Source organism: Corylus avellana, chromosome 11 (genome assembly GCF_965113065.1).
Source record: "Corylus avellana chromosome 11, dhCorAvel1.hap1.2, whole genome shotgun sequence".
NCBI lineage: Eukaryota > Viridiplantae > Streptophyta > Magnoliopsida > Fagales > Betulaceae > Corylus > Corylus avellana.
In genome coordinates, this window is record NC_142500.1 from 20,255,278 (window position 1) to 20,278,744 (window position 23,467).

General features: G+C 36.8%; 3 protein-coding genes across 6 annotated transcripts; 2 read left to right on the plus strand and 1 right to left on the minus strand.

Moving 5' to 3' along the window:
* Positions 1-2,630: 2,630 nt before the first annotated feature.
* LOC132166516 (putative myosin-binding protein 4) lies at positions 2,631-8,243 on the minus strand. Of its 3 annotated transcripts, none has more exons than XM_059577346.2 (4): positions 8,188-8,243; positions 6,000-7,404; positions 4,391-5,879; positions 2,631-3,063 (listed from the first exon to the last, which is right to left on the minus strand). In XM_059577346.2, exons 2-3 carry the CDS (start codon positions 7,198-7,200, stop codon positions 4,411-4,413), a joined length of 2,670 nt encoding a protein of 889 aa, XP_059433329.1. In that variant the 5' UTR covers positions 7,201-7,404; positions 8,188-8,243; the 3' UTR covers positions 2,631-3,063; positions 4,391-4,410. The 3 variants fall into 3 exon arrangements, with proteins under 3 accessions (XP_059433329.1, XP_059433327.1, XP_059433328.1); XM_059577344.2 differs by having other exon boundaries at positions 4,391-5,885; XM_059577345.2 differs by lacking the exon at positions 8,188-8,243 and adding an exon at positions 7,784-7,805 and having other exon boundaries at positions 4,391-5,885.
* Positions 8,244-10,351: 2,108 nt separating this feature from the next.
* Positions 10,352-16,638, plus strand: INDH (INDH1(iron-sulfur protein required for NADH dehydrogenase)). Of its 2 annotated transcripts, none has more exons than XM_059577536.2 (8): positions 10,352-10,501; positions 10,581-10,698; positions 11,513-11,635; positions 12,302-12,402; positions 14,109-14,235; positions 14,421-14,506; positions 15,184-15,309; positions 16,091-16,638. In XM_059577536.2, exons 1-8 carry the CDS (start codon positions 10,475-10,477, stop codon positions 16,256-16,258), a joined length of 876 nt encoding a protein of 291 aa, XP_059433519.2. In that variant the 5' UTR covers positions 10,352-10,474; the 3' UTR covers positions 16,259-16,638. The 2 variants fall into 2 exon arrangements, with proteins under 2 accessions (XP_059433519.2, XP_059433520.2); XM_059577537.2 differs by having other exon boundaries at positions 12,305-12,402.
* Positions 16,639-17,875: 1,237 nt separating this feature from the next.
* On the plus strand, positions 17,876-23,163 carry LOC132166726 (pfkB-like carbohydrate kinase family protein). The gene is made up of 5 exons (XM_059577597.2): positions 17,876-18,318; positions 19,454-19,704; positions 19,814-20,105; positions 21,625-21,777; positions 22,266-23,163. Exons 1-5 carry the CDS (start codon positions 17,968-17,970, stop codon positions 22,650-22,652), a joined length of 1,434 nt encoding a protein of 477 aa, XP_059433580.2. The 5' UTR covers positions 17,876-17,967; the 3' UTR covers positions 22,653-23,163.
* The last annotated feature ends 304 nt before the right edge of the window (positions 23,164-23,467 follow it).

Sequence of the window (23,467 nt, forward strand, 5' to 3'; positions counted from 1 at the left end):
TGACAAGAGGTCGACGGAATCGAGCGAAGCCTTCTCTTTGTGCTCTTGCTTCTTTTCTCTTATTATGTTCTTGGCAAATTCTTGAACTTCTGAGAGTACGATTCTCAGACGCTTCTCGGACCCAATGTTCAACACCTTCTTGATTTTCCAAACGACTGGGATTAATGCATCCAACCTCTCACTGCTGATCTTGACGCTTTCTTCAAAAGCTTGAGCGAACTTGGTTTGTGGAAGAGAGGGTAACAAGTAGGTGGGGTCGAACCCGAAAGCGATTTGACATATGTTGTCGAAGGCGAACCTTTGAAGAATGTCTTGGAAGTCTAGGATAGTTCCGGTTGCAGCAGCTGAGGAGAGGATAGGGTTGAGGCGGTTAGAGAGCTCGGTTTCCACAACCGTCTCGATGAACTTGCGTAGAGACTTGGTGTTGAACTCATGGCTAGCGAGTTGTCTTTGGAACTTCCAAGACTCGCCATCCACATTGAAGATGCCTTGGCCGAGGAAGTCTTTGAGGGTTCGATGGAAATCGACTCCCTTGCCATAGTTGTGGAAGTGGGTCTTGAGGATGTGCTGGACGGCAATAGGGTTGGCGATAAAGACCTGGCGCTTGGCGAAGTAGTGGTGGTGGACGTAAGTGGCGGAAGGTGAGATTTGGAGGATATCTGAGAGCCATTGGAGACGGCGGTTGCGGTTGGCGAGCTCGGCCAAGAATGAACCGATTATAGGGTAGGACCTTGGGAGGCTGATGGTGGGTGATGGCAATCATTGTTTTTTGCGTGCTGAAGCTTTGGTGATGAAGAGGATGGAAACTAAGGGCAGAAGGATGAGAAGAGAAAATAAGGCTAGGAGTTGGAGGAACAACATGGCTAATAGTTGGACAGGTGCTTATTGATATCTTTTCGATGTGTTTTTGTGGATAGGCATATTGGACATGGACAATGGTGTCGGTATTTATAAGGTCGAGTGTGGCTGTTTTTGTTGTTAATTTCGCAACTCAGTCTCGATCTTTCATGATCATGAGAATCACAATCTTGTATGACCATGGAATTAATCAACCAAAGATATACGAATAAGTTTCTATAACCAAAATGATGATGGTTTAACCCAAAAAATCCATACAAACGGTCTAATTTTATTTTTGTCAAATAAATGCAAGTCTAATGAAAGAATAATTCTTAAAAATTCTCATGCGTATTACCATTTTTTTTTCTTTATGTTAAAAATCTTTACTGCAACTACAATAACAAAATTCAATCGATTACTTTTAAATTTGTTTACCCAATCCATCAAGCAAACAAATCCTATATTTATCACATTATATGTAATTTCCAAATTATTAAAACAATGTTTTCTTGTGGATAATAACTTCAATGAGGTTATGGTATAAACGGAATGTTTTGCACTCTCGAATAGGAAGCAAACACCTAAGCTTAAAATACCAAAAACTATTATATATAACTCTTCACACCAAATAATTTTTCTTCTATTGACAAATTATCTCATTGACAAAACCACTGGAATAATTATCTTTGTTGGTTTTGGAGACTCCGATGTGGGGGGCTCGGAGGTGGGTGGTAGGCGTTGGGTTAAAACAAATGAAAAAGTCTATGTGATTAATTTGAATTAAAGATACGGTGTTTTCGTCTCTATTGTATTTGATGTTTTTATATTATGTATATATTTTTTTATTGAATATTGTAAAATGGGGTTTTACACCTGATAGAAGGGACTCTTTGTTGTCTTCTTTCTTTTGGGACTGATATTGATATGGAGTATTATCATATGATCATAATCAAACTTTCTTGCCTTTGTTTTAAATTTTTAGAAAGCCACTTTATTTTGGCCATTTTTCTTTTAAAAAATGCTAGCTATATGTACAATTTTACGTATGGTAGCTTACGCACTAACATGATAATATAACGTGACACTATCATATCAGCTAACAAAAAACTTTGCACATCATGAGGATGGTCATGACCACCATTCTTATGAATTCCGTGATAGATGAGGATGTCGCCGATTAATAGAGTGGGAGAGGGTATGTGCAAATTTTTTTTGGTATGACGAAGCAGTGTCATGTACCGCTACGTTATTTCTGGTTTAGAGATCGAATTCAAATCATCCAAGGAATTAAACATTGATTTAGAAACGTGCTAATTGGATTTGGTCCAAGTCCAACCATAAAAATGCATTCTCAACTCGTGCTTAAAAACGTGGAGAATTTTCCTAGTACGGAACATAATCCATCTTCGTCATCATATCGGTGATTGTAAATTTCAAAGAATGCCATATGAAGCGTACGTGGGGGAAACCAGTGGCTTCCACAAACATCTGTACAGATCGAAGACATCTGTGCACATGTTACGTGATCCTGAAAAGTCTCATCTTCTCCCCAAATAGAAAATGATGGATTGTTCTTGTTCCTGTACCAAATTTTAGACCTTTCCTTCTCACCCATACAAAAATTTGAAATGGGTCCCTTTATCTTGTACATTTTGGACATTTTGCAGAACAAAGAGTTGTCAAGGAAGATAACCGAAAAGAGTATATAAAGTAGGAAAGACAAGGCAGAGTACTCTACATACCTATTTGCATGGCAATTTTAGGGAAAATATCAGGAATTGCCTCTGGTGTATAATCTCTATAACCACTAAAATCATCATCTGTATGAATTTACAATGGAACTGGTTTGCCTATGGGAATAATAAGCAAACTTGAGAACAAGAAATTGAGCCAAAAAGAAAATCACCAGTTTTACCATCTCCTTGTCATTTGATATAACAAAATGAGTTACCCCAAACATCTCTTTAATCAAACAAAACTCAGAGGGAAAACAAAGGAAGACGGAAGACATTACTTCCAAAGTTGACAATGCTATCTCCTAATATATACCATTTTGTTCTCGTGGTACCTGTACGCGAAACCCCATCTTGATTATTCATATTTGCAGGCAAACTGAAAACCGAGCCATGACTTCTTCGATCATTGCACCCCACAACTGGCTGAAAATCTTCCTCTAGTCTTGACTTTTGTTTTCTGGTTTCCTCGTAGTGATTTGGTATACATCTGAAAAATATAATTTGGGAAGAAGAAGAAAAAGGTTAGGCTATTATTGGAAGATAAGCGTGATGAATTTCAACCTGTAGATATCAAATTTAAGGCAGCAAAGCACAGAAAGCCAACAGCTTTTAGGATTAAGAAAGGCAATTCTGGGGATATAATATGGAAGTTAATTTGCAAGCATGACAAACTCATCAAATGTGCCAGAAATTCTCAAATCTGATTAGCAACTTGAGGTACACCTAATGAGGAAAACATGAAAGAAAGAACCACTTGTCAGCTCATATTTTATTCATCTTGAAGTCAAATGAGTTCTCTTGTCAGCAGTTTTCAGAGAGATGCATTCTTGAATGTGAATCCTAATCGCTTGTAATGCCCCATATGATCTTTAGTTTTCGACATTATTACAAATCATATGATTTCCACATCCATTTTTAAGTATTTAAATGCAATAGTAGTTGCAGCAGTGAGTTTCCAAGTATTCTAAAAAAAAAATTGGTCATGTATGATGGTCTCCTTAATATCAATAATAAATAATCAAAACAATTGTTAAGAAGCTGAGGTAGTTCTGTGTCAAACTGCTCTTTACTGACACCAGTTTATTAACATTCCATGAAGTACTATAAGGACCTAAAATTTTGAAAACATTTCAGGAAGTCAGGATCATGATTTTGACGATACTGCTAACGATAAACCACTTGTCAACAGTCAATGGAGATGCTATTTCCTCAATTAGATTCTTTCAACCAAAACAGTCATTTTATTGACTGGTTACTACTGTCAATTGAATGTCATGACTTTCAAAGAGCGGTTAATATATTTCCCCTATGCCAGTCAACCTGTGTTTCTCAATGCGAAAAGTTCACCAGAGCAATTCATGTACCTTTCATATACACGAATGTCTAATAATAATTCGTTTAAGGTAAATTGTTCTAAATAATTCAGCTACATATCTGGAAGTCAATGCAGTAATAACATAAGTAATATTAGCAGAATCAAGGAACAGTGGGTTTTGGTGGTTCATCAAGGCATGACATACTCTGAGAAATTACAGATGGAAAAAAAACAAAACAACCTCAAGGAATTGACCTACTTAAGGGTTCAGCCCTCAGACACTAAAGATACAGAAGAAATTTCTGCTGGTTGAGAAGATTCTGCACTAAGATACAGGAATATGTGGCTTGGGACCGACATTGATACTTATATATGGCATGCAGAAATAAGAAATTCCCTCATGGAAAAAAAAAAAAAAACACTATCGTAAAAATTTGACTTTACAGACCAAAATTCCATGTGAAGATTAGCACAACTAGATATTTTTTGGTATGCTTACCACGTCATGATTCATGTCACTCAAGGAACAGATTGACATCTTAATCTTATTCCAATTTTCCGCAATTCTTGCAGTTGTTGGGCAATCTCCTGAACAAACTGTAGTCCCTCATTTCCATGTTGAAGGGAGTTAAGACTATGCTCAAGAAAATCATGATCTGCCTCAAGTGATTCCAATCTATCATTAAGGTCTGAGATTTCATTTTCAAGAGCAACCAAACCGATTTTGGTTTCATCCATGGAATGCTTTCGCCCATTGGAATAGAATAAATTTTTCTCCTTACAAACAAAATGATCATCACCATCTGAAGCAGTTGACCCCTCATGAGAAGTAGAGTTTCCATTAGATAAATGTAAGTCTTTTTTCACATACAAACAATTCTCTTCCATATGACCATTTGATTGATTCACCTTGCTATTAAGAGATTTTTCCTGGTCATTTCTACCATCTATAAATTTTTCGGAATGTCCACCATAAGGCATGTTGGACAAAGCCTTATCACCGGAAATTTGATAAAGCTTCCTCTCCAATTTCTTCAAACACTCTGACATATACAACTTTTCATCTTCAAATGCTAAGCAAGAAGTTTCAGCAACAAAAGAACTTCCTTTTGATACCTCAGTCATCATTGACTTACAATGAAAATTGACATTATTTGTAAAGGAAGGTACACTAGTACTCTCCAAAATGACATTTTCTCCTTTCAAATCATTACTTCCCTCGGGTAAGTTTGATCTACAAAATTCTAACTCTGCTTCCAAATCTTGTATCTCTTTCTCCTTTTCAACCAGGAGATCATTAGCTTTCTCCAGTGCCTCTAGATCATATTCTGCTTGCTCTTCCATCATTCTCAAGTACTGAAGGGCCTCCATATGGAGTGCTGCCTTCTCCTCCTGTAACCTCGTTATCATGGCCATTGCCTGATTTGCTGCAACTGCAGAAGCATTTCTTTCTTCCTCTAATTCCTTATACAAAGCTCTAATGCATTTCTTGTCATACTCAACCTGTCGCTTTAACCTATCAAGAAGACTTTCACCTTCAATTTCACTTAAACTTCCATCTAAAGATTCAAGACTTGATTCCACTGAGGCCGACTTATGCAGCATCCGAGTTCCATTATAGTTGGAAGTATCAGCTCTCTGTTGTTCATCACAACAACCAGGTAGTATGGGACTTGTTCTATTTGATGATAAGCAAATCTGTTGAGCAGAATAATCATTTGCTGGCAACAGCACCAATTCTTCGTTGACTCTATCAGGTTCGCTCACAGTAAGTTGTTCTGCAACAATATCAGAGGCTTCTCTTTCCTCAATACTGACAGCCTGTTTAGGCACATCATCTGGATCAACAATAACTGGCTTTTTAACAGCAGGGTCATTAACGGTCTGATCACCTTTAACAGATGCTCCGGCTGTTGTACTTATCAACTTTAGTACTTCCTCATACTCATTGATAGAGACATGTCCACTGTCACTTCTTCCAGTAACATCTGCCGCTGCAAAGCATTTCAGATAGGAGGAATAAGTTACATGTAAGAATCTCTACACACACACACACACACACACACACAGATAGAGAGAGAGAGAGAGAGAGAGAGAGGAGAGCATACACTTCTCTGGTGATGTTCCATCAGATGGGGGGCTGTCATCTAGAGTAATAAGCTCAGCTAATGCAGTAGAAATGGAACTCTGACAGAGAGGAGGCATGGGAGTGCTTTCTGTTGATTCTTCATGAGGAATGTCATCTAGTGAAATAAGCTCAGGTGGTGCAGAAGGACCAGACTTCTGGTTGACTTGCTGCCAATTGAGTTCACTCAAACCATGCTCAATTGCAACTCTAGAAGCAGAGAATTTCACATCCTGACGCTTGCTAACATCAGGCTGCACACATGGATCTAAAAGTGAAGGCCAGATATTATAAAGATGGCTCGGTGGTTTCAGATCCAAACCACTGGAAAGTGCCCTGCTTGGAAATTCTGAAGCACATTGAACAGCAAAATCTTCCTTAGCCTCAGTTTTTTCACGAATTATACTACTACCACCGTCATTATCAGAAAATGGGAACTCAGACTCGGAATCGGAAGTGATCTTCAGCTCAGAGTATCCTACATGAGACAAGGGATCAAAACCACCGTTTCCTAGACGGCGAGATGTCACTGACTCAGAAAATTTACCCCTTATCTTCTTCAAGCTATTTCGACGTTTTATGCGGCTACGGCTAGGCAAACGAGGCAAAGGAATGTAAGGTTTAGCAAAACCACTCTGAGATGATTGTAGTTGGAGTGATCTTTGGGTATTTTGTCTTGACCTCCAAGGCTTATTGCAACAAGAACAGAGCTTTGTGCCCATGGAACCAGAGATAAAATCCTTGTTCAGCACTGGGCTTTGGAAACCATAACCAACAAGATCCATCCCCAATATACCCACCAACAACCTGTGAGTTTCGGGGTTTGATTTGTTCTTCATGGTGAATGACAAGAGGCAACCCTCACACATCCCACTGCCATCAGCAAGCTTACCATGAATGTGACAAGAAATCAAAGATGATATCTCTGATCTATGGTTCCTGCAAAGTAAGTGACGATAAAACTTGGGTTTCTCATTGCCTAAGAGATGATCAAGCCTGGAGCACAAGATACAGGGCGCTTGCAAATTGCAATAACTAGCAAATTTTGTCAGCAAATATGATAACCCAGCATCAACAAGCAGCAGAAAAATCAAAAACCATTCACAAGCTGCAGATGTCAGAACAGCTGTAAACCCCGGTGCACTCCTTTCTACTTTGACAGATGAAACCCCAGTTAGCGCCATTTCCACCCAAATCACTCTAAAAAGGCATGAGCTCCCTGATTGGGTATATCAAGGAAGGGTTCTATTGGTGAAAATGATAGATATGAAACTCCTGCCAATTCTCAAAGTTGAGATTCCCATCCTGAACTCAATCGTTGCTGTAAAGCTTCAACAACCCAATGATGGAAAAAACAATGAAACAACTCCAGAACAGCCAAAATGCGACTGGAAGATTTAAAAACCACAGAGACAAGAGACAATAAGACAACTTGGGAACAGCCAAAGTAAAATATTAAATCTTAACTGGAAGGAATATGAACAAAATCGTCAAACATGTGAGCAGTTGAGTAAAATCCCGAAATCCCCTCATGAAAAAAAATAAATAAATAAAAAATGAAAAGAGAAACTAATGAGGAAAACCCAGTTCCCAGAATTTGTAAAAGACGAGGCATACCCAATTGCGCAACACCATCATTAAATCAACTAAAAAGAACAACCCTGAAGAAAACCAGAAAATAAACTCAAACCAACCCAACTGTACGACATAATGCCAGAATCAACTAACAAGGATAGAAAGTTAAGCAAAGCACAATAAAAGCCTAACCTCTTAAATGTGCGAAACCAAACCCAAATTCAATTCAATAATGCACATTGAGCTTGTTGGAATATATGGAAAATATATATATATATATATATATATATATATATATATATATATATATATATATATATATATATATATTTTCCATATATTCCAACGGAGCTTATCCATAAACAAAGCTAAAAAAACCTTCATTTTTTTTCTTCTTTTTTTGAGATTCTAACTGGCAACAAATTGTAATATTGATACCCCATTAAAGTCCCACCAAAAATAAACCAAATTAATAAGGAATAAAAAGATCTACATACGTAAATGAAGATCAAAAGGGTGTAAATAAACACAATGCACATTTCAATCACAAATAAAAATTCAAGAAAAAAGGGGGAAGAAAAAAAAAATGTAGGTACCCGGTCTGGAGCTTGATGAAAGAACCAAAGAGGAAGAGCGACAGGTGCAAATTCTGATAAAAAATGGCAAAAGCAAAATTGAGAAAAAAACAAATAAATAAATGGATTAGAAGAAAAGAAGAAAAAAAAGAGAGGGTAAATTACAAGGAGGTCCCTACCTGGGAAAGACACTTGACCGTTGAAACCAACTGTTATATGCTAGTTTGGTTGCTAAATAAAGGAAACTTGAAAATTCAAAGCCGTTAATATTTTTATTTTATTTTTTTTCTTCTTTACTTTGTGTTTGGGTCTGAAAAATATTAGGGTGTATTTTAAGCTGACCTGCCAACAACACCACCCTATTAATACAAAACGTTGATTCAAATCTCCCAACAACACCGATTAATACATACATGTGCTATCCTTTAAGTCTTGATCAATGCCAAAATACAATAAATAAATAAATAAATAAGCAATTTTTATTTTTTATTTTTTTACTTCCAATCTCTTTTTGTGATTGCCTACCTAAACTAGTTAATAAAGAGCTTTCTACCAGTTTTTACTCGAATTTTCTTTCCATAAGCATAAGAAGAAAATCAATTATATTTCTTTATTATTCCAAATCTTTTTTTTTTTTGTGGGTTTGGTATGGTGGTGTCCTCTTGCCATACCTTTAAAGCCATCATGCCACTTTCCTATTCTTTATACAGCTGCAGGACACCCCATTGAGAGTAGGGGAAAAGAAAAGAAATCCATCAACCTGATTTTCAGACTTCCATGCTTAACAAGTATTAAGCAGCACTACTCTTTTGTTCTGTTTAATTCTCATTATATATTGCTGTATGTTATGCTTTTAAGTGTCTTGTATCATTTAAGTGTAATCTCAATTTAATGTGTATAAGTTTTAGGGCATTTTTTCTTTGTAAGCCAGTTTTTAAATAATAGTTTTATCTTAAATTTGTATCATTTGGTATGAGTACTTTCGCCACGCATTAAGGAGCTGACTTGACGTCAAGGTTAAACCTTTTTTTTTTTTTTTTTTTTTAGGGAAAGCTATATACTTACCTTGTAATATCCTAAACATAAGCTTTTCAACGCCCTTTTTTAATAAATTAGTTTTTAATAGTCAATTATTCCTAAAGCAAAGTGTAGTGGTATGTTACGATACTTAAAGTACAATCTTAACTATGTGTATATAAGCTCTTGAATACATTTTTCTTGCAAATTAATTTTTAATAGTAAGTTATACACAAGGCTTGTATCATGCCCTTCTATTTGTTATCACGTTGCCAAACTTTAAAAAGTAACAATAGACCCTCTCAAACTACTAAACACTTTTATTTTGCTTTTATGTTAGCATTTTTTGTTGACCTCGATAGAAAATGCATCACTTAACCCAAAAAACCCTAAGCATGGAGAGCTACAATCAAACCATGGGTCTCCCTCTAATTGTTAAAGTACTGATTAAGTGATTAAATTTATCTCTTCCTATCAGCTTAAGTTTTTGGGATAACTTGTAATTTAACATGGTATCAGAGCCAAAGGTATCAGCTTAAGTTTTTGGGATAACTTGTAATTTAACATGGTATCAGAGCCAAAGGTTATGAAATCGAACTGTAACTTCGTCAATTCGCTCCTATTTAAATTAAAAAATATTCTACGTATTGGGCCTTACTATTAAAAGGGAGTTTAGTAATTTAACACTAATGTAGGTGTGTAATGAAAAAGTTGAGTTAAATGTGAATTATGTGATGCATTTTTCTTATAAGCAGAAAATGCTACCGAAGGGGGCAAATTGATTTTTTTTTTGGTGATTTAAGAGACTGATTGTCACATTTTAAAATGTAGTGAGATAATTATAAATCGAGTATTGGCTAAGTATAATTTTCCTTTTCAAATATATTTATTGTTCATTTAGATAAATGATTCAAATTGGTTTAATTTCATATATATTGATATCATGCAAGTGACCTGACATCAACCATGATAATATGGAATCCCACCAAACAAATATTGTAAAAAGATATAATGAAAACTACCAAAAATATGCACTTCTTAGTTAAACGACAACCAATCCCCAGTAATAGACACCGCGCGTCACTTAAACGACGGTCAAGTAATAACTGATATTTCAATTCTCACGCTGAAATGATAGAAATTCTTTCAAAAATGTGTTTTCTTTTAAGAAGCTGCTAGTATCTTTCAAAAACGCTTCGATGTGGGACTTTGGAAAGTCACAACTCAATAAGAAGCTGCAAGTATTTTTCTCAGCTCTTCTGGAGGCTATCATTTGGCTTTGAAGGAATTAATGGAGGGGTTCTTCAGGTCCTTCACTGTAAGTTGCTTTACAATTTTCAAATTTTTGTTGTTGTTGTTGTTGTTGTTGTTGAAAGGATTTGAATGGGCATGTGTAGAGGCTTGGAGGTGTTAGGGGTTACTCTAGCATCAAGAAGGATCTTCAGATTGAAGGGGTTAAGCATGCCATAGCCGTTGCTTCTGGTAAAGGCGGCGTGGGCAAGTCCACCACTGCAGGTACTTTTTTTGTGTTTATTGTTTGTTTTTTTTTTCGTTGAGATTTTTGGGTTTTAAGATATGGGTTATTTGTCAAGATGTTAATATTTAAAGGAGTGAAGATTTTTTTTTAAAAAAATATTTACTGGCATTTGGCCTATTGGGCCGTCCTAAATCTGTATAAATTGGGGTCCTTTGATGTGCTTAGAACAGTCAGACGAAAATTAGATGTTGGAGTTTTGCGGGAGTTGATGACTTTTTGGGTTTTTAATCTTCGGCATTTTGGAAAGTCTAAATTTTGGGGCTCTTGCTGAAGTTACATGTGTTCTGAAAGGAATCAAGTTCAGGGTCTCGGGGGATGGTGATGGCTGCTTAGATTCATGACTCATTGATGACAGTGTTGTATTAGTTTCTTTCTCGGTTTAAGGGTCTGGAAATTGTGCACCAGGGGTGGCTTAACGCTTATATACGAGAGAAGCACAAGCATTGGTACTTGCGTACATTCAATTTCCCATTTGGAATAAGTAATATCTCACAGTAAACTGCCGAATCTATTTGATGTTGAGTCTATGATGCTTACTATCAATATGAGGTCTGTCTACATCTTTTGCGAGGTGACTGAAAAAGGAGTGGTGGTAGAAAGAACATGGTCAAACTAGCACAGCATATATGTTTTGCATCTTTGTAAATCTGAGTATGAAGTAATGAATTTAAACTTCACAGCCTTTTCTTTTTCTTTGTTTGAATTATTATGTAAACAGGACAGCACACCTACAATTATTTTTCTTCTGGCTCTACTTGTGTTTTGAGCTTATGCATACTGATGGGCTTGCAGTTAACTTGGCCGTTGCACTTGCTAACAAGTTCCACCTGAAGATTGGTTTGCTTGATGCTGATGTGTATGGACCAAATGTTCCTATCATGATGAAGATCAATAGTAAGCCAGAGGTGACTGAAGGTACTTCTTTCTCTTAATATCACCTAAGGTGCTATAGATTTCGTTTTTTTTTTTTTGTCGATTTTGGAATGTCATATGAGCAGATAGTGCATATCCACTATGTCAATGCTGTTGAAACAAGTTAGGGATACTGATGGTTGAGTTAGTTTTAGTCATTATAACTGTACGCAATCTTTGTATGTTTCACCAATACAACCTTAACAGTACCTATTTTTTGCTAAAGTGGTCATCACCAAGTAGTTCCAAATTTCATTTTTCTGGAAACGCCTTGGACCATTTGGTTTTTGTAGAAATCAGCTTACATTGGTGTGAAATTACTTTTGTGCTAATATAATTTGTGATAATAAAAGATGGGAGGAACGCATAGTGAAACAGTGGGCTTTGCATTGATGGACAAACAAAATGTGACAGAAGGAATAGATTTTGGAACAAACCACCTTCCACTCAACTATATGACATTTGAACTCATCCCCCGCCGCATGTTTTCCCATTGCTTTTTTGTTTAATTTGATCATCTAAGCATATTATCCTTATTCTGACTGCATGTTGCCTACCACTATGCCTTTATCTCACTTAGTTCTGGCCTCAATATAAGTAGACACCTTTTCACAGCCTGCTTCTTAATTACTAATCTAGAGATCATTCATTATGTTTGTCTTTCTCTAGCAGATAAGAAAATGGTTCCTCTTGAGAACTATGGAATCAAGTGTATGTCAATGGGATTGCTTGTGGATACAGATGCTGCATTTGTGTGGAGAGGTCCCATGGTATGTCTGCCTAGTTATTATTGCCCTTCTTTTTTGTCCCATCTTGCTTGAAGATGCATTTGTTTCAAATCCCCTTTTTTTTTTTGGTCTTCCAAATGTAGATGCTAATGGTTTGTGCTTTTGCATACTCATTTTGAAGAATTGTCATTGATACTATAATGGATAATATGGCCATAGTGGTTTAATTTGGTATCTTGTTTTGGATACCTCAATTAAACTCTTTCTTTATGCTTATAATGTGTTGGTGTGGGCTGTAAAATAATTTTTGTATGTAGTTGTCATGAATGGTGCACTCTTGTATCCTTCTAAAGGAATTTACTAATCAAAAGAAAAATAACAAGAGGATTAGTAGTGTAGATTTATGAGCAAATTACATGGAACATTTTGTTCTTTTTATCTCCTAAGCATATGTAACTGATTACTAATGAAAACAGTTTTCCATACTCTAGGCAGATGTCAAAAATGTCATCATTATTTGCATTTACATTTTGTCGTTTTAGTGTCACCGGATAGGAAGGGATGTAAGGGAGACTAACCCTCCCTCTCCTTTCCCAAAATAAGAGAATGGCCTCTTGGTTTGGTAGCTATGGAGCTCACCTCAGGAGACGAGGTTGCTGTGGATTATTTCTTTGGATGCACGACTTGGATTGGTGTGATGCTGAGCTTGGTGAGGGTTGTGCATGGCTGTTTGATTTTAAAGCTGTACAATGGTGACAGATTGGTGGCACTAGTGTGTTGTGGCACTCAAGGGTTCCCCTTAGCAGCAAGCCTAATCTATCTCCATCCTCCCTCTCATATCTCCATGAAATTCTCATTGAAGAAATGAAGAAGTAACATGTGAAACGTGGCAAAATCTCCAGTTCTATTTTCCCTTCATTTGGACATCAAATAATTTGACATAGATAGTTGAAAAAAGGATCCTTAAAGTTGACCTTTATCTAGTGAGAGAGGATGAGCACTAAACGCATGTGAAACATGGAAGGAAGTAGAAAGGCCAAGGTAAAGATAGTGATAGTGTTAATGTCACTTTATGATGAAGTTGAACTTCCTATTTTCTTCCCCTTGTCTTTTCCCTTCAAGTTGGAAATTATTGTTGGTTAGGTGTTAGCGAGTGGTACAGTAATGGAGTTGGGGCAAAGATAATGATTCAGTCACATCAGAAATAACTTGTCTTCTTAATATTTTTTTTTTATAGGTAATAATCCAATCTTATTAAAAGCGTAAGGCGCCCTTAAGTACACCGGAAAAATACAAAAGGAAAAATGATCCTTTTTTCTATTCTTTTTTTTTTTTTGATTGCGTCAAAATGATCTTCATTTGATATCAGTCATATGGTAATTGGTTAAACAGCTTTTTTATATTATCATGCTGTTTTTTAGTTTTATATGTGAGTTTGAAGTTTTCAAATTTTAACTTTTCACATTTGACTCTAATGACTTTAGTTGTTCATTGGATCTTTATATATAGATTCGTAAGTATGCAAATGATTAGTTATTATGAGAATCCATTTGGCTTGGTTTGGCTTCACATATATATATATATATATATATTTTTCTTTTTTCTTTTTTTTTTCCCTTTCTTTTTGTCCAGGCAAATGGATTCCCAAAAAGGGGCTGCAACCTAGGAGCTTGAACTTCCAAAGAATCCGCTTCATACAGTTCTTTCATTGCATACTATTCGAAATTGGGTTAACAGATTTCTTGCAGGTAGGGAATGCGATTGGAAAAATGGTCAGAGATGTAAACTGGGGAAATCTTGATATTCTTGTGATAGATATGCCCCCTGGCACTGGTGATGCTCAGATAGCTATTTCTCAATTGCTGCGTTTATCAGGTAGTTGACTAACTTAACAACCTAGCTCTAGAGGCTTTTGGGTCTATTGCATTGGTGGTTGCCTCTAAGTGCAGCTAAAATCAGATGTCATAGTTGTCTGTTGCATTCCTTATACATGCATTGTTGACATATTTCGGTGGGAGTATTTCTTTGATTGTCTTTAACCATTGTTGCTTTGCTGGCAGGTGCACTGATTGTTTCAACTCCTCAGGATGTGGCGTTAATGGATGCTCGTAGAGGAGTTAAAATGTTCTCTAAAGTCCAAGTTCCTGTATGATCATCTCTTGTTCTCTACGTCCTCTTCTTTTACTCTCTCTCTCTCTCTCTCTCTACACCAGGCCCCTGAACTGTTGACATGTTGGACTGTTGTCTAAATTGCTGATTCTTCTGTTTGATGCATTATAATCTGTTTCGATCAAGTTTGAGTGTCCAAGTGGGTGCCCAGTGTGCTATGGGTTACGAGATCTCAAGTTCATGTGATTCAAATATGCTAAGATTCTTCTTCATTTGCTGGAACATTCAGTTACTGGTCTAAGTTACAGAGTAACGCACTTGTTGCAATTTAACGGTTTCTAACATAACATTGTGGTTAGGAAGGTCAATGGTTCAAGTTATGGTTTTATCATTTTAGAGACTTCTTTGTTGTGCATATGTTACTAAGGAATGACATGAGGCATGATTGCATTATCTCTGATGGAAAGGATGCAGAAACAGCATATATGAACAGTGCATGCATGTAATTTCATGCAACATGGTGCTGCTCTGTATCTGTAAGAGATTGCTAGGAACTGACAACAAACTCTTTTTTACTTATTTCATCATGCATTCCTGCTCATTTGATAGTTTGATTTTTTTTTTTCTTTTCCTTGGCAGAGTTTGAAATTAACTTGAGATGAAGTAAAGCCTGTTAACCATCATTTTATATCAAAATTCTGATTGCTGTGTCAGATTTTGGGATTCGTGGAGAACATGAGCTACTTTAAGTGTCCACACTGTGGTGAACCTTCATTCATTTTTGGGAAAGAAGGAACTCGGAAGACAGCTGCAGAATTGGGCTTGGACTTTGTTGGTGAGGTATGTTCTATTTTTTCATAGATGTGCCATAGTAATGTTGACTTTCCGTATGATCCTTTGAACTTGATTCTTCTTGTTTTTTCATTTTTTACTTTTTGAACTTGATTCTTCTTGTTTTGGTGAACCTCAATAAATGCTGTTGCATTGAAACCTTGACCAGGTCAGAACATGCCGCCATTTGGCACCAAATATATCCCCATTGTTAAAAGAAAACCCACCTCCACCTTTTCTCATGCAGTCAACATTCTACCAGCGTTTGAAATTCAGGTCAGAACATGCCACCATTTGGCACCAAATATATCCCCATTGTTAAAAGAAAACCCACCTCCACCTTTTCTCATGTAGTCAACTTTCTACCAGCGTTTGAAATTGAATATTAGTGCATCACTTCCAAAGGCAGACAACAAAAAAAGATAGGATAATCGTATTTCTCACAGAATTTAAATTCTTGCTACTAAAGGTAAATGGAAGAAGTTGGATGATCCTGTGACCATTTGGGTTGGAATGAGTGGTAGGAGATTCCAATGTTTTCTTCCTTTCTTGAACTTTATGACAGCTGTATGCATCTTGAGGATGTATTATTACCATGGTTGCTCCATATATATATATATATATATATATATATATATATATATATATATATATATATTGTGGGTATGGTTGCTCCATATTATGTATATATTTGATGGAATGCAATTTAATGGATGTAGTTGATTCTACCTGTGCCTCGCTATAATCATCCGCTAATCTGTTCTAATCAGTTTGCATCTGACTGTTTCAGATACCATTAGAAATAGAAATTAGAAAGGGTGGCGATGAAGGTGTCCCGATAGTAATATCAGCGCCTGATTCTGTCGTCTCCAGAGCATTTGGTGATTTGGCCCAAAATGTTATCAACAGACTTGAAGAATTGTCTAAGGAACAACCCCGTCCGGACATTTTGCTGTGAAATTGTGTGGTTGACATAAGAAACTAAAAAGCACCTCCTTTACCATGATCTGTTGGCAGTGAAAACTTTTAGATGATCAAGCTTTTGTAATTTGCCATGGTCCGATGATGGTTTTTATCAATGCCTCTTGAATGCTATAAAGTGTACAGGAGCAAAAATGCCAGGAAGCCAGTTTTGGTGCACTGCACAGCAAGTTAAAACAGAGCGCACCTGACTTATGTGGAACTGGGAAGTCATCTTGAAAGCTTGGAACCCAGAAGTTTTAAGAATTATGGGAGAGAAGCAATGCATGGATAAGTTGGGGGATAAGCATGGGAATAAGTACTCTTTTTCATATTTTTAGTTCTTTTTATATGGCACTTGATATCGAGTATTGCTTGCATCTTGTGTCGTGTGCTTACAGGCACACGACAAAAATTAAAGCCCTTAATCCATTAAGGCATGTGTTTGGTGTCTTTGCTTTTTTTCATTAGTAGAGTTAATTAAGTACTTAAGATTTTGTTATCTCATTAATGTATAGAACTCATGTTGACTCACTACTCAGGCTATGGTTTTGAATATACATTTTGGTAAAATCTTCTTTTTGGAAGTTTTGGTAGAGAGAGACTCAAAAACAGAATATAAATCTACAAAAGAATGGGTAGGGACCGTAGGGTGTATGGAGATCATGAGAAACGAGAAATGCTTTATACTTCCCCCATTCAAGTTGCTACCCATCTTTCACCATGCAACTTGGATGCCTTTTGTTATCATATCATAGCCATAGACCTATGATGAAGAATATATTCTTAAATGGACGGACAGGGATGCAAGTTGATTCAGAATATGCATCTTATGCATGGACCAGTGTTTCTAATAATACTATTTTCAAAAAAAAATCAGATTAGAACCCAAGCCAAAAGTGGATGGCTATCACAATCATGGTATAGGAAAATTTCCATTTGAAAAAAGCCTTTCCTAATAACAAAAGATTCCCTGTCATGCCCACACCTCAACTTGATTGGAGAAAGATTTTTCCAACTGAATCCAATTTTCCATTTTAACTTTATATGTTATTACACTTTAAAAGGGAAAATATGAGGTAGGGAGTTGAAATCCTACTTGTACAATAATTTAATTGAAATTACTTCAGACTGGACCTAATAATTATTTGGTTGGATTGAGCTCCTCTCCAATTCTTGTAATTACAACGACTTACAATTTTAACGACAATTGAGTCACATAAGTCTCGAAAAAAGAGTAAAATAAGCAAAATAATTAAAGGAATGATCATTTAAGGATAAGGTTGGACTAGACCGACCTTAATTATTCCAAAAATGTGATTTACCTTTAACAATTCAAAATAATAATACAATCAATTCTAAACTCTTTAAAAATTTTGAGAGAAGGTGGTCAATCCCTTCCCGACCCCAAATGAATGGTCGGCCACCATATGAAAATAATATTAGTAAGCCTGTATTATAAAGAGTCCTGCAATTCCCTCAATCTTTGGTTGGTTGGAATTTGTGACATGGCTGTGACTAGTCAAAACAGAAGGCCAAAGGCACTCGTCATAAAAAAAAAAAAAATTCCCACAGCATTCTAAGTATTTAATATAATATTTATTTAATTCCCGTCTTCACTGGCTTACTCTCTCGTATGGTCTCTGCCTTCCCATTTCTTCTTTACGCTTTCAAGTTTCAAGTCTCATCCTGCCTTCCTTCCTCTGAATGCCTCTCGAATCCCCAGTTCTTTCTTACCATGGACCCTTTCCACACCCAATCCTCACCCGAAACCCTAGGCTGGCTTACCCAGTTTTCCCGCCATCACCGCGCTCCGTCGTATTCAGCTGCAGAGGGGTAGGAATTCAAGACTCGCCGCCCAAACCCGGCTCTGGAAACGGCGTTGTACAGCAGGATTGGAAACTGAGGAGCGCCGGAGTCAAAGATAAGGATACGGACGTTGCGACCTTGGGAAATCTGTGTGTGGATATTGTGCTCGGTGTTCCCAAATTGCCCCCCAAAAATCCTCACGATCGCAAGGCTTTTATGGACCGCTTGTCGGCCTCGCCGCCCGATAAGGTTCGGGTTCGAGTTCTGGTTCTCTTTTGTGAATTGAAATGCTTCAACTTTTTTTTTTTGGGGTGTTTAAAGAGCAAGCTTTGCATAAAATGTGTGAATGCAGTGTGTCTGTGTGTGTTCATATTGACCCCTTTGAATTTTTGCGTCTCAGAGCCGAATTTGGCTTTTTTTGTTTTTGTTGGGAACAATGCAATTAGAGTACTTTATGGTATTAACTCTTGTTTTCTTTTGGGTTTGAAGAAATTTTCTAATACAAACATTAGCGAGAACTCACTTTGAAAATCAGCTTGCACGGGAGGGTACCAATACCTTATTTACCCATAGTTAAGATTGCACTTAGTTATGTTGGACACTTAAGATCATAATATACCACAATGCTCCGCACCCTAAACATAATACCAAGACATTTTAATTCAGGTCACCCCTATATGAACCGACCACACACCCCAACCTTGGATCCCATACCAAATGATCAAATTTCAGGTAGGAATTCACCCTTGAAAATGAACTCTATGGTACCTAAGAGCTTATATACTCATGGTTAAAATTACAGTTAAGCCGTTAGGATCATAACATGTTATGAACACAAATTTTCTGATTTAATTTTCTGGGTAATTACTAATTAGGAAAATGATGTATGGTGATTGGTTGGATTGAATTGATTGATGAAGGAAATTGTAGTGATTAGAATTGATTGAAACTAGAAAATTGGGGAAAATTTAATGAGAATTGTTGCGAGGGCATCCTAGCCTCCAAGAAAAGAACACTGATCAAGGTTCTGGACAATTCCTACACACATGGGCGGCCCTTTTTTACTAATATGCTATATTCAGTCTAACTCTAACATGGGTCACAGCCCATTTACAACACATAAAATCAATTACAAAATGCACACTTACATTTTCAGGTTTGATATATGAGTGCCTTCTTTTTTTTTTCTTCTTTTGTTTGGCTGAAGTGTGTTTCAACTTTTTAAGCTATTAAATCACGAATAAATGCAAAAGTTTACTGATTTTTGGTAATTTGTATTGAATATTATGAATGATTCCCAGTACTGTTGTTCAGATGCTGTTTGGATATTTTGTATGAAAGGTTGATGACTTTGGACTTTGATTATTTGTTTTTGCATATATAGCAATTCTGGGAAGCTGGTGGTAATTGCAATATGGCTATAGCGGCAGCAAGGCTGGGACTTCGTTGTGTTGCAATTGGTCATGTGGGTAATGAGATTTATGGACAGTTCCTCTTAGATGTTCTTCATGATGAGGGAATTGGTATGGTTGGGATGAGTGAAGATACTGATGTTCTTGATGGTCCCAGTGCCTTTTATGAAACACTTCTTTGCTGGGTTCTAGTTGACCCTTTGCAAAGACATGGTTTTTGCAGGTAAAAATCTTTAATTTTTTGAAAAAGAAAATAAAACTTTCCGGGCTTTTTAGAAGCTCCCTGAAAATGGCCCTTTTCAGTGAATGTATTTGATGATTCTGTTTTTCAGTCGGGCTGATTTTAGTAAGGAGCCTGCGTTCAGTTGGTTGAGAGGACTATCCAAGGAAGTAAAGATGGCTATTAAAAATTCAAAGATCCTGTTCTGTAATGGTTATGGCTTTGATGAGCTTTCCCCCAACTTGATTAATTCAGCTCTGGATTATGCTGTTGAAGTTGGGACATCAGTCTTTTTTGATCCTGGTCCACGTGGAAAGAGTCTTTGCAATGGAACACCTGAAGAACAGAGAGCACTTAGCCAGTTATTGAGGATGAGCGATGTTCTCCTTCTGACTTCCGATGAGGTTTGACTGATAACTTTCCTTAAATGTTACGGAATTACATTTTATTTTTGTTGTTATTGTTTGTTGGTTTATTTGTGTGCTCTTTCCGGTTTGTGTTTATGGTGCCAGGGGCCTCTTGACTTCCAATATTAGGTTATACCAATTGTACTTATTTCAACAATATGCAGTTAGTGCACCATTCTTCTCTCAAGGGCCATTTCTGTTTCTGGTTAGGTTTGCTAAGCTGCTCCTTTGTCATCAATACCTTGATCCGCATTCTTTTGGCTGTTCTCACATCCTTGGAGCAGCTCCAATTTGAAACATATTGAACATTCATTGTGGTGTTGCCACTGGTTTTCTTTATGCACATCTAAACTGCCTCAACTGATTCTCTGTCAGTTTATCACATATAATCCTAAACATTTTTGTTAAGTGCATTTCATGGGCGTGTTAATGGAAGATGGCTGGACCTATATATTGTAACTTCCTATTTGTTTGATTGGTATATATCAATCAGTCAACACCCAAATGCCTAGACACACCTATCCCTATTAAATTGATATCAGCTATGCATTCTCATCAACTATTCAGGATGTTCTACATATACTCTTTCCGCCATTCTATCCCATCCAAAATCATACTTTTTGTAGCCTCCCTATTGAACTATCCTTCTTCGCTACTTCTACCAATGTTATTGAGTGTGATTTGATTGTCAAGCAAATTATTAATGCGGAAGTTGTCAAAATTATCCAAACTAGTCAGAACAATCATTTGGTTATTATTGCCTATGGATTTGTGCAATTGGAGCTAAATTTTGCTGAAAGTGGAATTGATAGTGTTGGGACCAGCATCCGTTTGAAAGGACTCATGCTTATTTCTTCTTCATGGGTCAGAAAGCGTAAGACACTACACATTTTATGGCCATCTTTTGTGTGTTTACACTTCATTGACATACATTTCCGTTTGAGTAGAGTCTGAGATGCTGTGGAAACCTGAAATATCATGCAAATTATGGGATGTGGTATGGCTAACAACAGTTGGAATGATGCATGCTGTCCACAATAGAATGGGTGGTGGGGATTGGGTCATTTGGATCAGTTGTTCAGAACACAATGAGCTAGTTCAAGAATACACCCTATAATTCAATTGAACTAAGTATTTCCCTTAGGAGCCTATTCTTTCTAAGTACTTGGGAACAGGACTGGCTATACCCACAGGACATCTTATTATTAGTGAGGTAGCTCATGACTGATTGATTTCTAGTTCCATAGATGGACTGATTGTATATTAATGATTTGTCTATGCAATGAGTACCAAAAGTTCACATTGCAAAGTTGATATTAAGAATATAAAGGTACGCTAACCTTGAACGAATTATTGATTCACTTTGATGAGCAATTAGGTATGATGTAGCACAAAGATGCTCTCCTTATTTCTTTGGATTTCCTCATTGGTTTTGGTATAGACACGAAACTCTGTTTGTGTATTGCTTGCTAGATTTTTTTCTTACCCTAATCCACTTATGTTAATGATTTGCCAGGCCGAAGCATTGACTGGCATAAAACATCCAATATTAGCAGGGCAGGAGTTGCTCAAGAAAGGATTGCGCACAAAATGGGTGATTGTTAAGATGGGATCGAGGGGTTCAATTCTAATAACTATGTCAAGTATATCTTGTGCTGCTGCATTCAAGGTATTAATCTATAATCCCAGCTTGGTTTCTTATAATGTTTCCATGAGTTCCTTTTGCACTTTTGATACCATGATGTTGATAATTGTTGTTGAAAGTTTTTGCTCACAATAACAGCATCTAGTTTGGGATTAATAATGGCACTCAAGTTTGTTCTTCATGTTCAATTTAAACCAAATATTGTACCTGTTTCTTGCTGTTGCACAATAGTGGCAGCCTTTTGTGCCAAATCATGTTAAAATTGTTATAACAAATAACATAAAACCCAATAGTTTGACTTGCAGTGAATACGAGTCTCTGCTATATTTTGTATTAAACCTATTATGTAAACTGATAGGCTACAACTGATTTTCTTCCAATAATGTGAAAAAGTCTATGTCCCTCAACTCGGTTGGAGTCCATTATTCTAACCTGTCTGAACTCCTTGTCTATCTTCCTTTCTTGCCTAATGTGAAATGAAAGATGTAAGTCATATTCTACAATGTGATCAGGTGAATGTCATTGACACTGTTGGGTGCGGAGATAGTTTTGTGGCAGCTATTGCATTTGGTTTTATTCACAATATGCCCATGGTTAGTTCATTAGCAGTCGCAAATGCAGTGGGTGCTGCAACCGCAATGGGTTGTGGTGCAGGTAGGAGTGTAGCAACCTTGGAGAAGGTAATAGAAATCTTAAAGGTGGCAAACCTCAATGAGGATGATAAATTTTGGAATGAACTGCTTGCTGAAAATTTGAGTGCTCAAGAAATTACATTTCTCTCAAAATTTGTAATAAATGGAAACAAGAAGCAGCTGAAACATATTGCGCTACAGAAGGTGGTCTCTGAACTGCTGCCTAAGCTTGAATCTTCACGTACAGAGGGAAAAGTTCGGTCTTGACAGATTAAGAAAAAAGTGTAGCTTTTCAGCGAAGGACTTGATTTTTTAGGAACAAAGTCATTCTCTCGGTTCTACTGGGTTTGGTTGCCTCCAAAAACTATACTGCCATGCAATGAGGCCTCTGGCTGGGACAATAAACACAGATTGGATTCGTCTTGGCTCAAGGAGTTAGCATGGTTGCACTGCCTATGTGTTTTGTTTTTTCAGTGCAGATGTTGGGTGATTGTATTGCTTTATAGTTTTAGCAGCAGTGCTTTGGCATGCCTGAGAGCTTTACATCTGAGTTGGGTTTCTGCAAGCGGCTTCTTCATGCATTTGTGAAGATGTTCCTTTTTTTGACCATTGAAACAAGGATACTTGCGGAGCAGGTACCAAAATCTCCTTGAGTAATATCGGTATTGTAATGTGATTTTTCCTGATCAATAGCATAGAGGAAACAATTCTTACCTTTACGGTAGTAAACTTCTGAAATTGAATGCCAATAAGAGTCACCATGTAAATGATTTCCTGAGGGGTCCTGAATTCATCATAACTTGTTCAGCAAACATCCTTTTTATTCAGTATCTTTATCCATCAGTACCAATTAGTTGCGATTGAATGGTCAGATTTTTCTGAAAACTAATCCATAACTTTCAGTCTTCCAGTACTTTTGCCTGTTTTATAAAGAACAAAATTTCTCCAATCAGGATTGTTTAATTAATATGTGTTCAAAAACAATTCCTTGGTGACCATACCATGAGCTCACTAATATGGGTTGATACGCCTGATTGATCGTACAATTTGAATGTGATTATTTCAATCCCCTTTTATCATAT